This window comes from Oreochromis aureus, linkage group 16 (genome assembly GCF_013358895.1).
Source record: "Oreochromis aureus strain Israel breed Guangdong linkage group 16, ZZ_aureus, whole genome shotgun sequence".
Classification (NCBI taxonomy): domain Eukaryota; kingdom Metazoa; phylum Chordata; class Actinopteri; order Cichliformes; family Cichlidae; genus Oreochromis; species Oreochromis aureus.
In genome coordinates, this window is record NC_052957.1 from 19,304,444 (window position 1) to 19,318,597 (window position 14,154).

The 14,154-nt window shown below is 39.5% G+C and overlaps 1 protein-coding gene across 4 annotated transcripts in view; it reads left to right on the forward strand.

Moving 5' to 3' along the window:
- The window catches only part of LOC116321073 (nectin-4-like), a 35,273-nt gene extending 22,612 nt beyond the window's left edge, over window positions 1-12,661 (forward strand). The window contains exons 7-10 of one of the 4 annotated variants that reach the window (XM_039600004.1): window positions 5,374-5,467; window positions 5,579-5,733; window positions 9,176-9,275; window positions 10,830-12,661. In XM_039600004.1, coding sequence (XP_039455938.1) covers window positions 5,374-5,422 — 49 coding nt within the window. In that variant the 3' untranslated portion in view covers window positions 5,423-5,467; window positions 5,579-5,733; window positions 9,176-9,275; window positions 10,830-12,661. Of the gene's footprint in view, window positions 1-5,373; window positions 5,468-5,578; window positions 5,734-6,935; window positions 7,067-9,175; window positions 9,276-10,829 lie in introns of those variants that run through there. The other 3 variants (XM_039600005.1, XM_039600012.1, XM_039600011.1) reach the window with 3 other exon arrangements.
- The last annotated feature ends 1,493 nt before the right edge of the window (window positions 12,662-14,154 follow it).

The window sequence follows — 14,154 nt, forward strand, 5'->3', positions numbered from 1 at the left end:
AGTGTTGGAGGAACTGAGTTCATAACCAAACAGACTATTTCACTGATTGCTGTTAGAATATAGAAACATTTAACAAAGATAAGCACTTTCAGAATACGACAAAAAATCCCACCAGTCACAATTGTCTCTGGTCATAAAACACACTTATTCCAAAAGGTTATCAATGACACAAGATTTAAATATTTTAATGTCTGAAAAAATTGGGGATTAAATGGGTTAATACAACTTTTCTTAACATGATGAAGAAAATGATAAATCATTTATCTTTTTTCATATGTGTTTTACATACAATGTTCCTACATTTGATATGAATTAATTTTGTGTTATTAAAGCTGTATGTTTGAAACTGACATGTACTGTACTGTAACTGAGAAAAGCATTTTTCATACCTATGATGACACTAAAACAACTGTAAGTTTTAAGTCAGTCCATTAAATAAAATGAATGCTGTGTCAAAAATACCCTAACCCTGTGATGACATTCTCCTCTATCCAAATGTATTTAATTGCATATCCAAAGACATGCACATCCTTCCAAATTCACCCAACACCTTTCATATTACACTTTCCATCTGTCACATTGCACCACAATTTTATATCTATTACATGATAATTACATATAGTGTGTTTGTAATTCATCTTAACAAGTTTATCACAATGAAGACAATTTGTGACTGGTTAATTCAACAAGATTTACCAGCCATGTTTATAATTTTTGTTGCAGTAATGTTTACAGTAATGTTTATAACTTTAAACAAATATTAATTCACTGAATTCCAGCTCTATATGCAATCTAGTATAAAAACAATATACAGTAAAGTGTCTGTGCAGGAAATGGAAATCATCTTAGATAGTTGTGAAACATCTGCTGATACAGATTTCAAACAGTTTATGAAATTCATTTAGATACTTAATTAATGTGATAATATGATATTGATTCTCTGCTGGCAGAATACATTTTATGAATTCAAGTTGTCAAGCTGAAACCACAGGGATGGATGCAGATTAATTTGGTGATTTAGAGAGTCATTAAATGTTGTTTTACTGAAGTCTCTTTTGCACTTCAGGATTTTTCCATCGATCGATCAATCAAATTAATTTCACAAGCTCAAGCGATTTCCACATCTTCTTCATTAGTGAGCTTTGATGTTTGAATGATTCCAGTTTAAAGTTACAAAGCTCTAATGTGCATCCATCAACAGCAGTGAGAGCACACACAGTGATAAAACTATTAACTGCAATTAAAATGTTTGCTTGTGCTTAATCACCAGATTAACTGAGCAATTTGCTGACACCAACTGAAGGTGAGACTTGAGCTATAAATACACAAGAGGTAATCTGGGAGAGTGTAAGAAAAAAACAAGTAAACATCTGAAGCTACTTCAAAAACTGGCAAAGCAAGCAAAACTATAAATATACCAAAATTAAACAGGAAGCAAAACACAACTAAACAAGGGAACAAGATATTAACCCTTGAGCATCCCTTAACCTCCTAGGACCTGGCGTCCACATATGTGGACATCACATTTTGTGTTATTTAGACCAAAATACTCAATTTTGCTCTACAAGGGCCTGATATCCACTTACAATGACATTATACTGCTACTGTTCTATCAAAATTTTAAACGAATATCCTCATATGTGGCTCTCATTTTTCTTAAAAACAAAAATAAGGTAAAAAAAAAAAATCTGGTAATTCTTTGTTTTTACATTAATCGGGCCCCAATCAGCCCAAATATCAAAGAGTAATTAAAAATGCATGCCCTGGAAGTGTTCGGGTCTTAGGAGGTTAAAATTTATACCCATCCTTTGCCCTTCGTACCCAAACGGGTCCCTTTTTTCGCTAGGGTCACACGAGGGTTAAACTGGAATAGAGGCACTGAAAGGTTAAAGGCAAACACAGAACCAAAACTAACAGAGGGTCCGAGAGAGTACAGGGAGAACTGAAAGAAAACTGAAAGACAATACGCTCCCGAAAAACCTCAATAACTAAAACTAACAAGAACTAAAGACTCGAGATGCAAAGGAATATCATAGAGATCAACATAAAGCAGCAGCAAAGAATAAAGAAACTCAAAGAACCCAATCATAAATTATACTCGAAATATAAAGAGCCAAAAACTCAAAACGCTGAGTCAAACACCCAGGGACTAAGACAGTTTTATGCCTCCCTGTGTTTCTGAAAGTCTCTGAACAGTTTGTAGGTTGAACAGTTCCATTAATGCAGCAAATCAGTTCACACTTAAGCTTGATTACTTTCTCAGTTAGAATTTCTATGGTCCATATATTTGTGATTTTGCCTTTATGTGATGATTTCTCACATTAGCTGAGAGTTTCTCAGTATTCCTGGAGACACCGGTTTGAGCCCTAACTAAATTTGGATAACTAAAGAAATATTTTTATGATGGAGATCAACTTTCACATTATTTCACTCTCAGACTCAGTCCAATACACACAGCCAGGGCCTATTAGTTTTACCTTGCTTTGGTGAACAAGGATGTGGGAAGCTAGCTAGTTGTTACTGACCTTCCAGCAAGGTTATACAAAACAGCACAAAGCAGCATTTAGAATAATGAAGAATAGGCAAGGAATGAGACCATTAAATCAAAAACAACTCTATTCAAATAAGGTAATTCTCTGCAAAGGCAAATCATCCACCAACTTGAGTTGTTAAATTTTTTACTTCTTTCCAATCTGCTGTGAAAATTCAAGTCATGATAAAGGTGTGCTTGTTGTGTCAGTTGCTGGACCATAGAATATAATCCAGCTAGTCGTGTTTTTAGCAATACAGGCATGACTTTCAACTGCCTATGATCAGTTTACTTATCCCTACAAGAGCAAAGTGGGCTTTATTTTTATATTTGTTTTATGAAGAATGTGACAAACCTGTGAAATAAGACAAACTTGGTGTGTAAGATCTGTGGCAATCTCCATTAAGCTTCATCTACGATGCACTGGATCACTCAAATTTGATACATCAAGCAATTTCTAATGAAATTCAAGCCTTTTGCCCAAGAGATTTGAAGAGGCCTAATGCAAGTAAACTTGTTGTTACGATCCTGGGTCTTTTGACCCAGCATTTTGAGTTTTAGTTGTTTTTTTTTTATGTTTATGGTTTATGTTCAAGTTCATTAGGCTTAAGTTCTTTTGTTTATTAGATTCTCTTGTGTTTTCAACCCCTGTGTTAAGTCTCCTTTGTCCTTTATGTGTTTCATGTCTGCTTGTCTTGTGTGTCAGCTGTTTCCCCATGTGTTCCCACTTTCCTCAATAGCCCCCTGTGTGTATTTAGTCAGTGTTTTCTCATTTGGTCTTTGTCAGGTCGTCTGTTATTCCTTGCCATGTTTCCAAGCTGCCATGTTTTGTGTCTCAGGTATTTATGTAAATGATGCCCAGGGTTTTTTATGTTCAATTTTAGTTTACCCAGTTTAGGTTAGTGTTTAGTTTTTTATTGGTTTGCCTTGCCCTTTGTTTTGTAATGTTTTTTATCACCCTTATTAAACTATGGAAGAAATATAGTATCATCAGAATCCAACTATTTTTAGACATTGAATTTATAACACTGAATTTTTATCCTCCAAATTTCCCTGCAAAAATATTCACCTGCAAAATTCACCTGCAAAAATTCAACTGCAAAAATTCACCTGCAAAATTCACCTGCAAAAATTCACCATCAAATATTCACCTGCAAAAAATTCACCTGCAAAAATTCACCTGCAAAAAATTCACCATCAAATATTCACCTGAAAAAAATTCACCTGCAAAAAATTCACCGTCAAATATTCACCAGCAAAAAATTCACCTGCAAAAATTCACCTGCAAAAATTCAACTGCAAAAGTGATGAACTTAAATGACCCAAGCCAGAGCAATCAGCACTAGATCGAGTCGAGCGGCTCTCAGCCAATTAAATTACGCTGTTTGATCACATGACATCATTAGCTAAACGGCCTGCTTTTCGTTAACATTCAAGTTTTGTTCCACGTTCCTTGGTGTCTGCATTTTGGGTCCTCTTCGCAAATTCATAGTGTGCTGCCGCATACTGTGACATTTGTACTTAAGTGTTCTGGTTTTTCTAGTTCGTCTCTTTAATAATGTTTCATCTCAGCTCTCCAGGTTATTAGTAGAAGTATGACTGTAGTTTAGGGAGGTACTACTATTTTACCCTGTCATGTCACTGATACCAGTGAAACTCTGAGTACAGATTAGAATAGATGGATGGAACATAAATCGTTTCAACCATTTCCACTGTAAAGAGTCTTAATGTGGGACTCACTGAGGTCATTGTACCTCGGTTTTGGAGCTTTTGCCTTTTAAATGAGCTTTGATCAACTTAATCTTCATTCTTTAATTTTTCAGAGCTTGTTTGAGCAATTCAGGGTAATTTTGTTGAACTAGAAGCTCCTATTAATTATTATTCTAGTTGCACAACCTATCCTGCAGAGTAATGTTACTGAACATTTCCAATGATCTGTTTCTGGCCTAGAACTTCTATCATGACAAGACACCATATCACAAAGTGAAAGCTGTTTCCAAGTCATTTGAAAACCTTGACACTGAGTTCAGTGTCTCTATGTCTGAGCTCCCCATTCATTCGATCCATGTACACAATGGGAAATTGGCAGGAGGACATTTGTGGGTAAAAGTATAAGCAAAAACAATTGAGGCTGTTTTGAAAGCATAAGTGGGCTCATCCACTGTGTTTTGTGTTGTGCTGCTTCTTGTCAAATGGACCCCAAAAATCATCACACAATTTTTTTTTGTGTGTCTGTTAGTGAGCCAGTGAAAATCATGAATGTAGGTCTGCATGATGATTTGTCTCTGTTGTCAAATACTGGAGAAAAATTTATTTTTATTTTCTTAACAATGTTCTGAGAAACAGAATACTGTGCTGTGAAATTGCAGAAAGAAAAGGGTAAAATGGACAGAACTTAAATTTAGACATTCATCTTTTTATCAAAAGAGCAAGTAAATGTGTTACTGAGTAGCAGCAGTTACCAGGTTGCGGTTACAAGTAATGCCAGTGTGATAGTTTCAGTTTCTCCGAGTTCTGTTGAAATTAAAAATTCATCAGAGAGTGAGCACAAGCCCTACACTGCAGGCCACACATGCATCCTACAGACACATAATAACTTCTCTTTTGTGGTATCTACAGCGGTCTGCATGTGTATAAACCTTAGTGATCATCACGGAGCAGTCCCAGCATGCAGCAGGAAATCTGTTTTTTTTGTAAAATGACTTTGAAACTAAAGGAAAAGTAACCAATGTTTATGGCTTTGTCTGATATGATAAAACTAAAACATATGTGAAATCTTATTTTAGTATCATTAATATTTCCTCAATTCTGGATTAACACAGTTCTCTCTCTATTTTCTGCAGTCTCTCCCACAGAAGTGAACATGAAAGCAATTTCAGGGCACTCATTTGAGTGTGTGACAGAAGCCAACCCAAATGCAAACTTCACCTGGAGCAGGTAAAGTTTGAATTTGCTGAAAGATTTGAGCCTTTGGGATAAATTAGTTTGAACAACAGTCTCCAAGTTTGGATCGTGTGAATGAGCTAAGCATTGTTCATGTTTTTCCAGATATGGCCAGTCTTTACTACCATCTGTTGTAAAAGTAGAGGGTGCAAAGCTACAACTGCTCAGCCTGACCTCTGATCTTAATGGCCTCTGTCAGTGTGAAGCATCTAACACATATGGAAGAAAATACGGTCAGCTCTATGTGCATGTGGCATCAGGTGAGGTCAGCTTGGATTTACTTGTGCAGTTTGTTCAGGGTTTTTTGGATTTCTTTATCCTCATTGAACTTACACACGAGCTTCATAAAACTTATGAAAATACAGCTGGAAGTCCAAAATTGATGCCTCCTTCACAGCTTTCCAAAGCTGTCCATTGGGCCAGATTGGAGTCTTTTGTGGGACAATTCTAGCCTTATGTTTGACACCTCTGCCCAAGAGCCAAGTTAATGAATGGATGACTGATGCTCCACCCAGTGCAATACAGCTAATTCCATCACATGAGATTGGTGTCATTTAATTTTGTATTTATCAGTACAACAACATTTTTAGTGTGTTATTTGTGAATCTGTGGGATAAGTATTGAATGCTGTTTGAATGTTGTCTGAGTCATCTAAATGTGAAATGTAAAACTAAATGCCAGGAAAGTGCAAGGGGGTCATATGATTGTTGGGTTTTTCTTTGCATGCATTGTTGTAGCGTCTACCTTACAATATAAAGAATCTTGAGGTGACTGCTGTTGTGATTTTGTCACGGTTCTGGGTCATTTTGACCCTGCTTTTTTGGTTTCTTATATTTTGGTGTTTTTCCAGATTATGCTCATTATAATTATGTTCTGATTCTTTAGCTATCCTGTGTTGATTATTATTATTATTATTATTATTGTTATTATTATTTCTGGTTTAGGTTTTGTTCTCTTGCCCTCATATTTAGTTTAGGTTTTGCCTGTGCTTAGTCTTCTCTGCCCGTATGTCCCTCTGTCTGTCCATGGTGTCCTGCTCATGAATCTGTCTGTTAAGCTAGTGTCTTGTCTGGTCCTCTGTGTCTGTTAGTTTTCTGTCTTATGTGAGTGTGTTCAGTTTACGTTTCCCCTGTCTCGTCAGTTGTGATTTCTTCCAGCTGTGTCCCCTCCTGTGTGCCATTTCCTGATTACCTAGTGTGTGTATTTATAGTGTGTGTCTGCCTGTGCTCCTCGTCGCTTTATCTGTGTTTCTCAGTGTATCCTCTGTGTATCTCTGCGTTAGCTGGTATTTCTCCGTGTCTCTCTCTGTTCCCATCTTGTGTTCCTCTCCCCGTTGCGTGTTCCAGATTTATTAGTTTTTCCCAGTTTAGGTTCGTGTCTTTGTGCAGTCCTCGCCACCCTCATTTCTGTGTAAATAAACGCTCACCTGCATCTAGCCGTTTCTTGCATCTTGGGTCCTCAGTTAACTCCACCACACGACTGCTGCCCCAGCCGTGACAGTACGACGCGACCACAAAAATGGATCCAGCAGATTCGGTGAGGGGGCGTTGCTCACCGTTCGATGGGACCCGGCTCGCCCTTGGAGGTCCTCCGTGCTGCCGTTCCTCACTCGCAGCCTACCCTTCAGCCCAGCCATCTGTTTCCTCCCCTCGGACACCAGCACCCCGGTCTCGTAGAAAACGCTCCAGCCGGCCCCGGGAGGATTACTATGAGCCCGTGAGCAGCCAGCTCACGCCTGCACAGGCGTTCTATAAAATGTTGGGAATTATCATCGTGCCACCCAGCTCTCCCAGCGCTTCCACACCGCAGCAGGAGCAGCCACAGCGGAGTTTTTCTTCGTCGCCTTCAAGCACTCCTGCTTCCCCTTCCACAGGTGTGTGCAACCGGCACCCCCAACTCCAACGGGAGTCCAACTTCCCTCAGGGACATCCAGCGGGGGTGAGTGACAAAGACTCCATTCTGCCGCCTTTTGTGTCAAGGGATAAACAGACTGTTTTCCCCAACGCCGGATTTATGAACTCCAGAGCTTGTGTTCCTCCTGTTCGTGATAATAAAAGGAGTGTCTTTGCATTCTAATGCACGCTCTTTTAAGTGCGCTATTTGTTTTGCCCTTTCTAAGCCCAAATTAATTTCTAGTGACTCTGTTTACCGTGAGCCTGGTAACTTTGTGTCGGTTACTTCCCAGCCTGTAGTTCTGTCTCCAGCACAGTCTACTGTCCACCCATTAGTTCACTGATCAGTTCAGTCATTAGCTGCACCACCTGTCCTGCCTTTATCTGTTATTAGGGCTATGTCAGCACAACCCTCAAAACACTGTTTTTCAACCACTGTTTCTAAGCATAGAGACAAACCTGTTAACAATGGAAAGGTTCCTCAAAAGCTGGCTGTGACTCACTCCAGGGCCTCCCCAGAGGCTGAGTTTCAGCCCTTAGCCCACTCTGGACCCCTGGAGACTAAGAACCCAGCTGAGGACTGCACCCGGCTGTCGTTGCCTGAGCAGGGTCAGTGCTCCGCGCAGCTCCAGTCTGCTGTGTTTGCCAGAGGCCTCCGTGCCTGCTGGTTCTGTTCTGTGCCAGCTGGCCCTGAGTCTGCCTCCATTGGAGGGTCTGAGGGGCCCGTTCAGCAGCCTGCTTCCGCTGGGGGCTCCGAGGAGCCTGTCCAGCCATCACCATCGCCTGCAACTTCCGCTGGGGGGTCCGAGGAGCCCGTCCAGCCATCACCACCACCTGCAGTGCCACCGCCTGTGGCTCCCACGCCGTCGTCTGCAGCGCCACTACCTGCGGCTCCTACGCCATCGCCTGCAGTGCCACCACCTGCGGCATCACCACCTGCGGCTCCTACGCCATCGCCTGCAGTGCCACCACCTGCAGCTTCCACACCGTTGCCTACAGTTTCTACTTCCTCGTCTGGTCCAGCCTTTGTGCCTTCATCCTCGCCTGCAGCAGCAGCTTCATCCTCGCCTGCAGCGTCAGCGTCAGCTTCATCCACGCCTTCAGCGTCAGCTCCAGCCGGCCATCTTCTAGGCCGCTGGCTGGACACCGTCGCAATCGTGGACGCCCTCCTGAACGAGGTCATCGCCGCCGCTGCCCTTTGCGCGGCCGGCCCCCGGATCTGCTCTGTCGCCGCCACTGCCTACCGAATGGCCGGCCTCCGGACCTGCCCCGCTGCCGCTGCCTTTCGCACGGTCGGCCTCCGGAACTGAACCGTTTTGGCCTCCTGCGCTGTCGGCCTCCGGGTCGGCCCCCTGAACTGTTTGTTGGGTTTGTTTTTCTTGACCATCGGGGTTTTGGGTTTGTTTTTGGACTCTTTTAGTGTGTGTCTGCCTGTGTTCCTCGTCGCATCATCTGTGTTTCTCAGTGAATCCTCTGTATAACTCTGCGTTAGCTGGTATTTCTCCGTGTCTCTCTCTGTTCCCATCTCGTGTTCCTCTCCCCGTTGCGTGTTCCAGATTTATTAGTTTTTCCCAGTTTAGGATCGTGTCTTTGAAGTCCTTGCCACCCTCATTTCTGTGTATATTTCACCATTTGTAAATAAACGCTCACCTGCATCTAGCCGTTTCTTGCATCTTGGGCCCTCAGTTAACTCCGCCACACGACTGCTGCCCCAGCCGTGACAGATTTGGTGCTGTATAAATTGAATTGAATTGAGAGAGAACATGAGAATAAAACATTCTCATTATATTTTTCCTTCTTGTCTCTGCAGAAGCATGCTCTGCTGCTTGGGCCTTATTTGGTGTTTTGCTTTCCCTGAATGTCATTGGAGCAGCAGTATGGTGCTTTTATAAATCTGGACATTTTCAAAGGTGCTTAGAACAACCAATCTCAATATACTCAATGTCTAGCATAATATGTAGTTCTCCTGATATTAAAGATCAGTATCATGATCACATGCAGAAGAGGTAGTACTACTGATTTTATATATTTATCTCATGCATTTTGCACCAGAATCCTTTGACATTTCTTCAAAAACATACAAATAATCATACTGCATGAAACAAAAGTTAAGTTTCTTGAATAATACACCAACAAAATTCTGTTTTCCAATTAAAAAAAAAAAGTGACTAGTTTTATATGTAACACGTTACACAAATAAGCCTGACAACTTGTATTTATCAAGTTTTCTCCTTGTGCCTTTATTTCAGTTTTACCATTCAGTAAATTTAGCGTTATGAAGTATTTGAGCCAAGAGCATTTCAAACAAAATTTAAAACAAAACTTTTGGTTTCCCTTGCAACACAGCAGAACTAGGCACAGGCTTACCGCTTCAACTGAGCCTCTTCTAGTTATAAATGACTCTTGTTATGAAATCACAACAGTGCGATGGGCTTGTATTGGACCATGACAATGTGGATTTTTTACAGTTTCTAAGCACAAGAATGCAAAATATTTAGCTTTTTCGGTGACTGAAACATTGTCTGCCATTATTGCTGTTAGGCAACAGGTTTGAAAATTGATTCAGAGGATTTGCCAACAAAACAAAAATTTGCTGTGTTTTTTTTTTCCCCCCCCAAAACAACCCAGTTAAGAAGAGCAGTAGAAAAACAATTCAGTCTGAGAGAAAACTTGAAGGAATTATCAAGAAAGTGCAGGTAAAACAATGCGACAAACATGACAATGCAAATTACATCATCTTAAAGTACCATATTTACTCAGTTTACACTGATATATTGAATACGTCGTTTAATGTTAAAATACATTAAACGAGTTTAAAAAAGACAACATCACGACAATATTTCTTCTTTATACACTTTATAAACTCAGTTGTCCAATTAAATTTTCAGAGACAATTTCCAGCAAAAAAATGGCAAATAAATTGCACCTTGATTGTTTTCTTTCTTTGTATCTATTATGGTGGTTTATGGTGGGAAACCTATGGAAACTCTTTACAGTTAGGCCTGGAAGTTTTTTCTTATCTGTAAACTACACAGTAACAGTAACTAACAGTATAACACATTTAAAAGCAAAAAGGTTGACCAAAGTGTTGCAAGTTCGTTAACAAACAAGGTAAAACACAGACCAGTAATATAAACGCAATAAACTAAAACATAAAAAACAAACAAATACAATATAATGTGACTTAAAACAAAGATTCAGCAACATAAAAAAAAACTTATGGAACTCAAATTGAATTGCACATAAAATCCAAAGTAAAAAAGTGAGTTTTAAGGCACTACAGTATAATTATAAATTGGCAGGTTTTTATATCAGTAAATTGGGCCTTTTTTAATGTATTATACTGTTTTGAATATTATAGGAGATTTTTTTTTCTTTTCTAAAATATTCTTATACACTGAAGGCTTTTGCAAATTCTGTTGAAATCAAACTTTTAAACAAATTCTCTGAATTGTCTTCTTCAGCAGCCTCTCCGACAACTGTGGAAGCAAAAGACTGACAACGTCTAGAACGAAGGCTCCAATAATATGTCATTCCAGACTCAGCTGCCTAATGAACACATGAAGAACAGGTGGAGGTACTTGGTGTCTTCTTATATTCCTGCTATTTTATTTGTCTTCTAGTTTTTATTGAAGTTTCTTTCTTGCTGTTAACCTTCTTTCATCAGCAGTTTACTGTTAATAGCAGATATTGATGTGGTTACTGTGAATTCAGATATGAGTAGAGATCTTCCTGCTGCTATTTATGAACTGAGTCAAAAACATAAATAATCAGCTGTGACAGCATGACACTGCCTATGAGATCACCTAAAAATACAAGTTAACTTGTTAACATGTTAGTGCTTCAAAACATACTTTAAAAAGAAGAAAAAAAGGGAACAGAGAATGTAATGGGCTGAAAGGAATGCTGAAGTTGGAAAATGGCAAATAGACCCAATAAAATGGATCTGCAAGGCCAGTAATGTTGTGGGGATGGAGGTGGACTCCGTTAAGGTGATGGCAGAGAGACAGATGATGTCTAAGATGAGGACGATGCTGGACAATACCTCCCACCCACTCCTTGACGTGCTGATCAGTCACAGGAGCACGTTTGGTGAGAGACCGAGACTACCCATAATGCACCACTGAATGACACAGGAAATCATTCCTGCTTTTGTCTGTCTCCCCCCATTTAATGCACAGCTTACACTGTACCCGTTTCCACATCCTCTACAGTGAAATAACAAATAACAAAGTTTTACAGTTTAGAGTCAACCATCTATATTTAATCTCTTTAATATTCTGGATATTTATAATTGACCTATGTGGATATATTAGAGGATTTATTTTGTTTGTTTTGTAGCTTTGTAATATATTGTATTATTTAATTTACTTCAGTCTGTTACTGTTCTTATTGTCTTGGAGCAACAGTCACCACATAATTTCCTTAGGGATTAATAAAGTATTCCGATTAAAGAGAAGTACAACTAGAGGCTTATTGTTTTCTGGAAAAGGTGAATTGAGACTAGGTATGCTGTATGATAGTGGGACTGACTGATGTGACTTTGACCGAACCTTGACTGACAGATCAAGGTTCAGATCATTCATTGATCTTCTACTCTAAATGTCACATTTATGTTCTATGTTACGGTAATGACAATATGAAGGATTGATTGTAGTTCAAAAGAGTTGTGCACAAATCAGTCAAGCATTTGATTGGTCTGTTCTGAATCCCACCTCTTTATATGGCCGCTAATATCCATTGACATGAAATATCGTTTTTTTTTTAATGATACTTTTACTTGACTGTGTACAATATATACAGGGGACATTGTTTCTAAATACTTTATGTTCAATATGAGGGAATTACATGACAGAAAACTTCCAGTAAATGTTGCGTATATGCAGTGATGTAGTGATAACAATTATTTTTACACTACAGTGACAAGTTAAATATATATGGTTCAATATACTTTGTAGTAAAGTAATGCAGTTACAAGTTAAATAAGATATTTTGATCTTTGAAGACTTTTGTCAGTGTTGGAGGAACTGAGTTCATAACCAAACAGACTATTTCACTGATTGATGTTAGAATATAGAGACATTTAACAATTATCTTTTTCATATGTTTTACATATGATGTTCCTACAACTGATATGAATTCATTTTGTATTGTTAAAGCTGTATGTTTCAACTGAAACTGACGTGTACTGTAACTGAAAAAAGCATTTTTCATGTCTGTGATGACACTAAAACAACTGTATTTTAAGTCAGTCCATTAAATAAAATGAATGCTGTGTCAAAAATACATTAGCCTCCTCTATCCAAATGTATTTAATTGCATACCCAAAGACATACACATCCTTCCAAATTCACCCAACACCTTTCATATTACACTTTCCATCTGTCATATTGCACCACAATTTTATATCTATTACATGATTGTTACATATAGTGTGTTTGTAATTAATCTTAACAAGTTTATCACAATGAAGACAATTTGTGACATTTCAATTCAACAAGACTTACCAGCCATGTTTATAGTTTGTTGCAGTAATGTTTACAATAATGTTTTTAACTTTTAACAAATATTAATTCATTGAATTCCAGCTCTTGGCCAGTGTAGGAATGTTTAGTTTGCTTTAGAGTTTAGAAATGTGTTAGATAGAATGTAGAATTATTGCAGAGACACTGACACTGCCCTCAATGTAATAAAGGCCTGATTGTGTCATGAGCTTAGAAGTAGATTTGTAACTTGATAACTGTGGTCTGGAGGGGAGATGGGTTTTTATGGCCCTTAGGAAGAGACACATACCCACAGTGTTTTAACTGATATACTCCCACACCTATAAGCACCACCTGTTTATTTTCGAAGCGTGCATATTGTTTAAAGCCTAAATTATCTGTTCGCTAAGTTGAGCGTATCTCAGTGTAAATTCACTCAGTATGTTAAAGAAACGGTGTGTGATCCGTCTTAGTTAGTAATTAATAGAATCGGTGTTTCATCCGTGGCGGTGTGTGATCCGTCTTAGTTATTAGGAAAAAGTGGCGGTGTGTGATCCGTCCTCCGTGCGTTAAAGCAGGAAACGTGTGTTACTATTAGTTAGAAAGCGGGGCTGAGAGGCCTCGTCGCAGCTGACGGCTGTGTGCTCAGAGTTTGGCAACTACACCCTTCTTCGGACGCGTCGTTGGGACCTGTAGCCAGGGTGGTGACCTGGGTAATGAGGGCGCCTTAAATAACTAAAGCTAGGTGTTGGATCCTAGTCGCGGTTGATAACCTGCATGAAAGTGGGGGCAAGTTGCTTTGTTGACTGCAGTGTTTGTAGACTGCATAGTGTGTGTGTCAAAGCGCCGTTAGAGTCGGCGTCTCGTTGAAGTACGGGAGTCAATTAAAGTAACAAAAAGAATTTGGGTCTAAAAGTGTGTGTTTGTGGTGTGCAGAAATCGTGGCAGGAGGCCGTGTCGCGAATTGTTGCAAACTGTGAAGTCAATTGGGGGGTTTAATTTGGTTTTATTTTTTATGGGGAAGAGAAACTGCGGTATCCAGTCCGTGGCGCAGTTTGAATAATTTGTGAGGTAAATGTGGCGCGATCTGAAGATCGTGAGCCTAATTGTCCTAGTTAGGTTGAGGCGTACAAGAGCGGACGGCACCCGCTCTTTGTGCTGATCAGGGCTTTGTCCTGTATCAGCAGAGAAGGTGTCTCGCAGAAAGTTTGAATAGGACTGTGAGAAGCATGAGGTGTGTGTGAGTCAGCCTCAGGGGGCGGGTTCACAGGTGGAACAAAGGAGGAGTAAAATGTGTGTGTGTGTG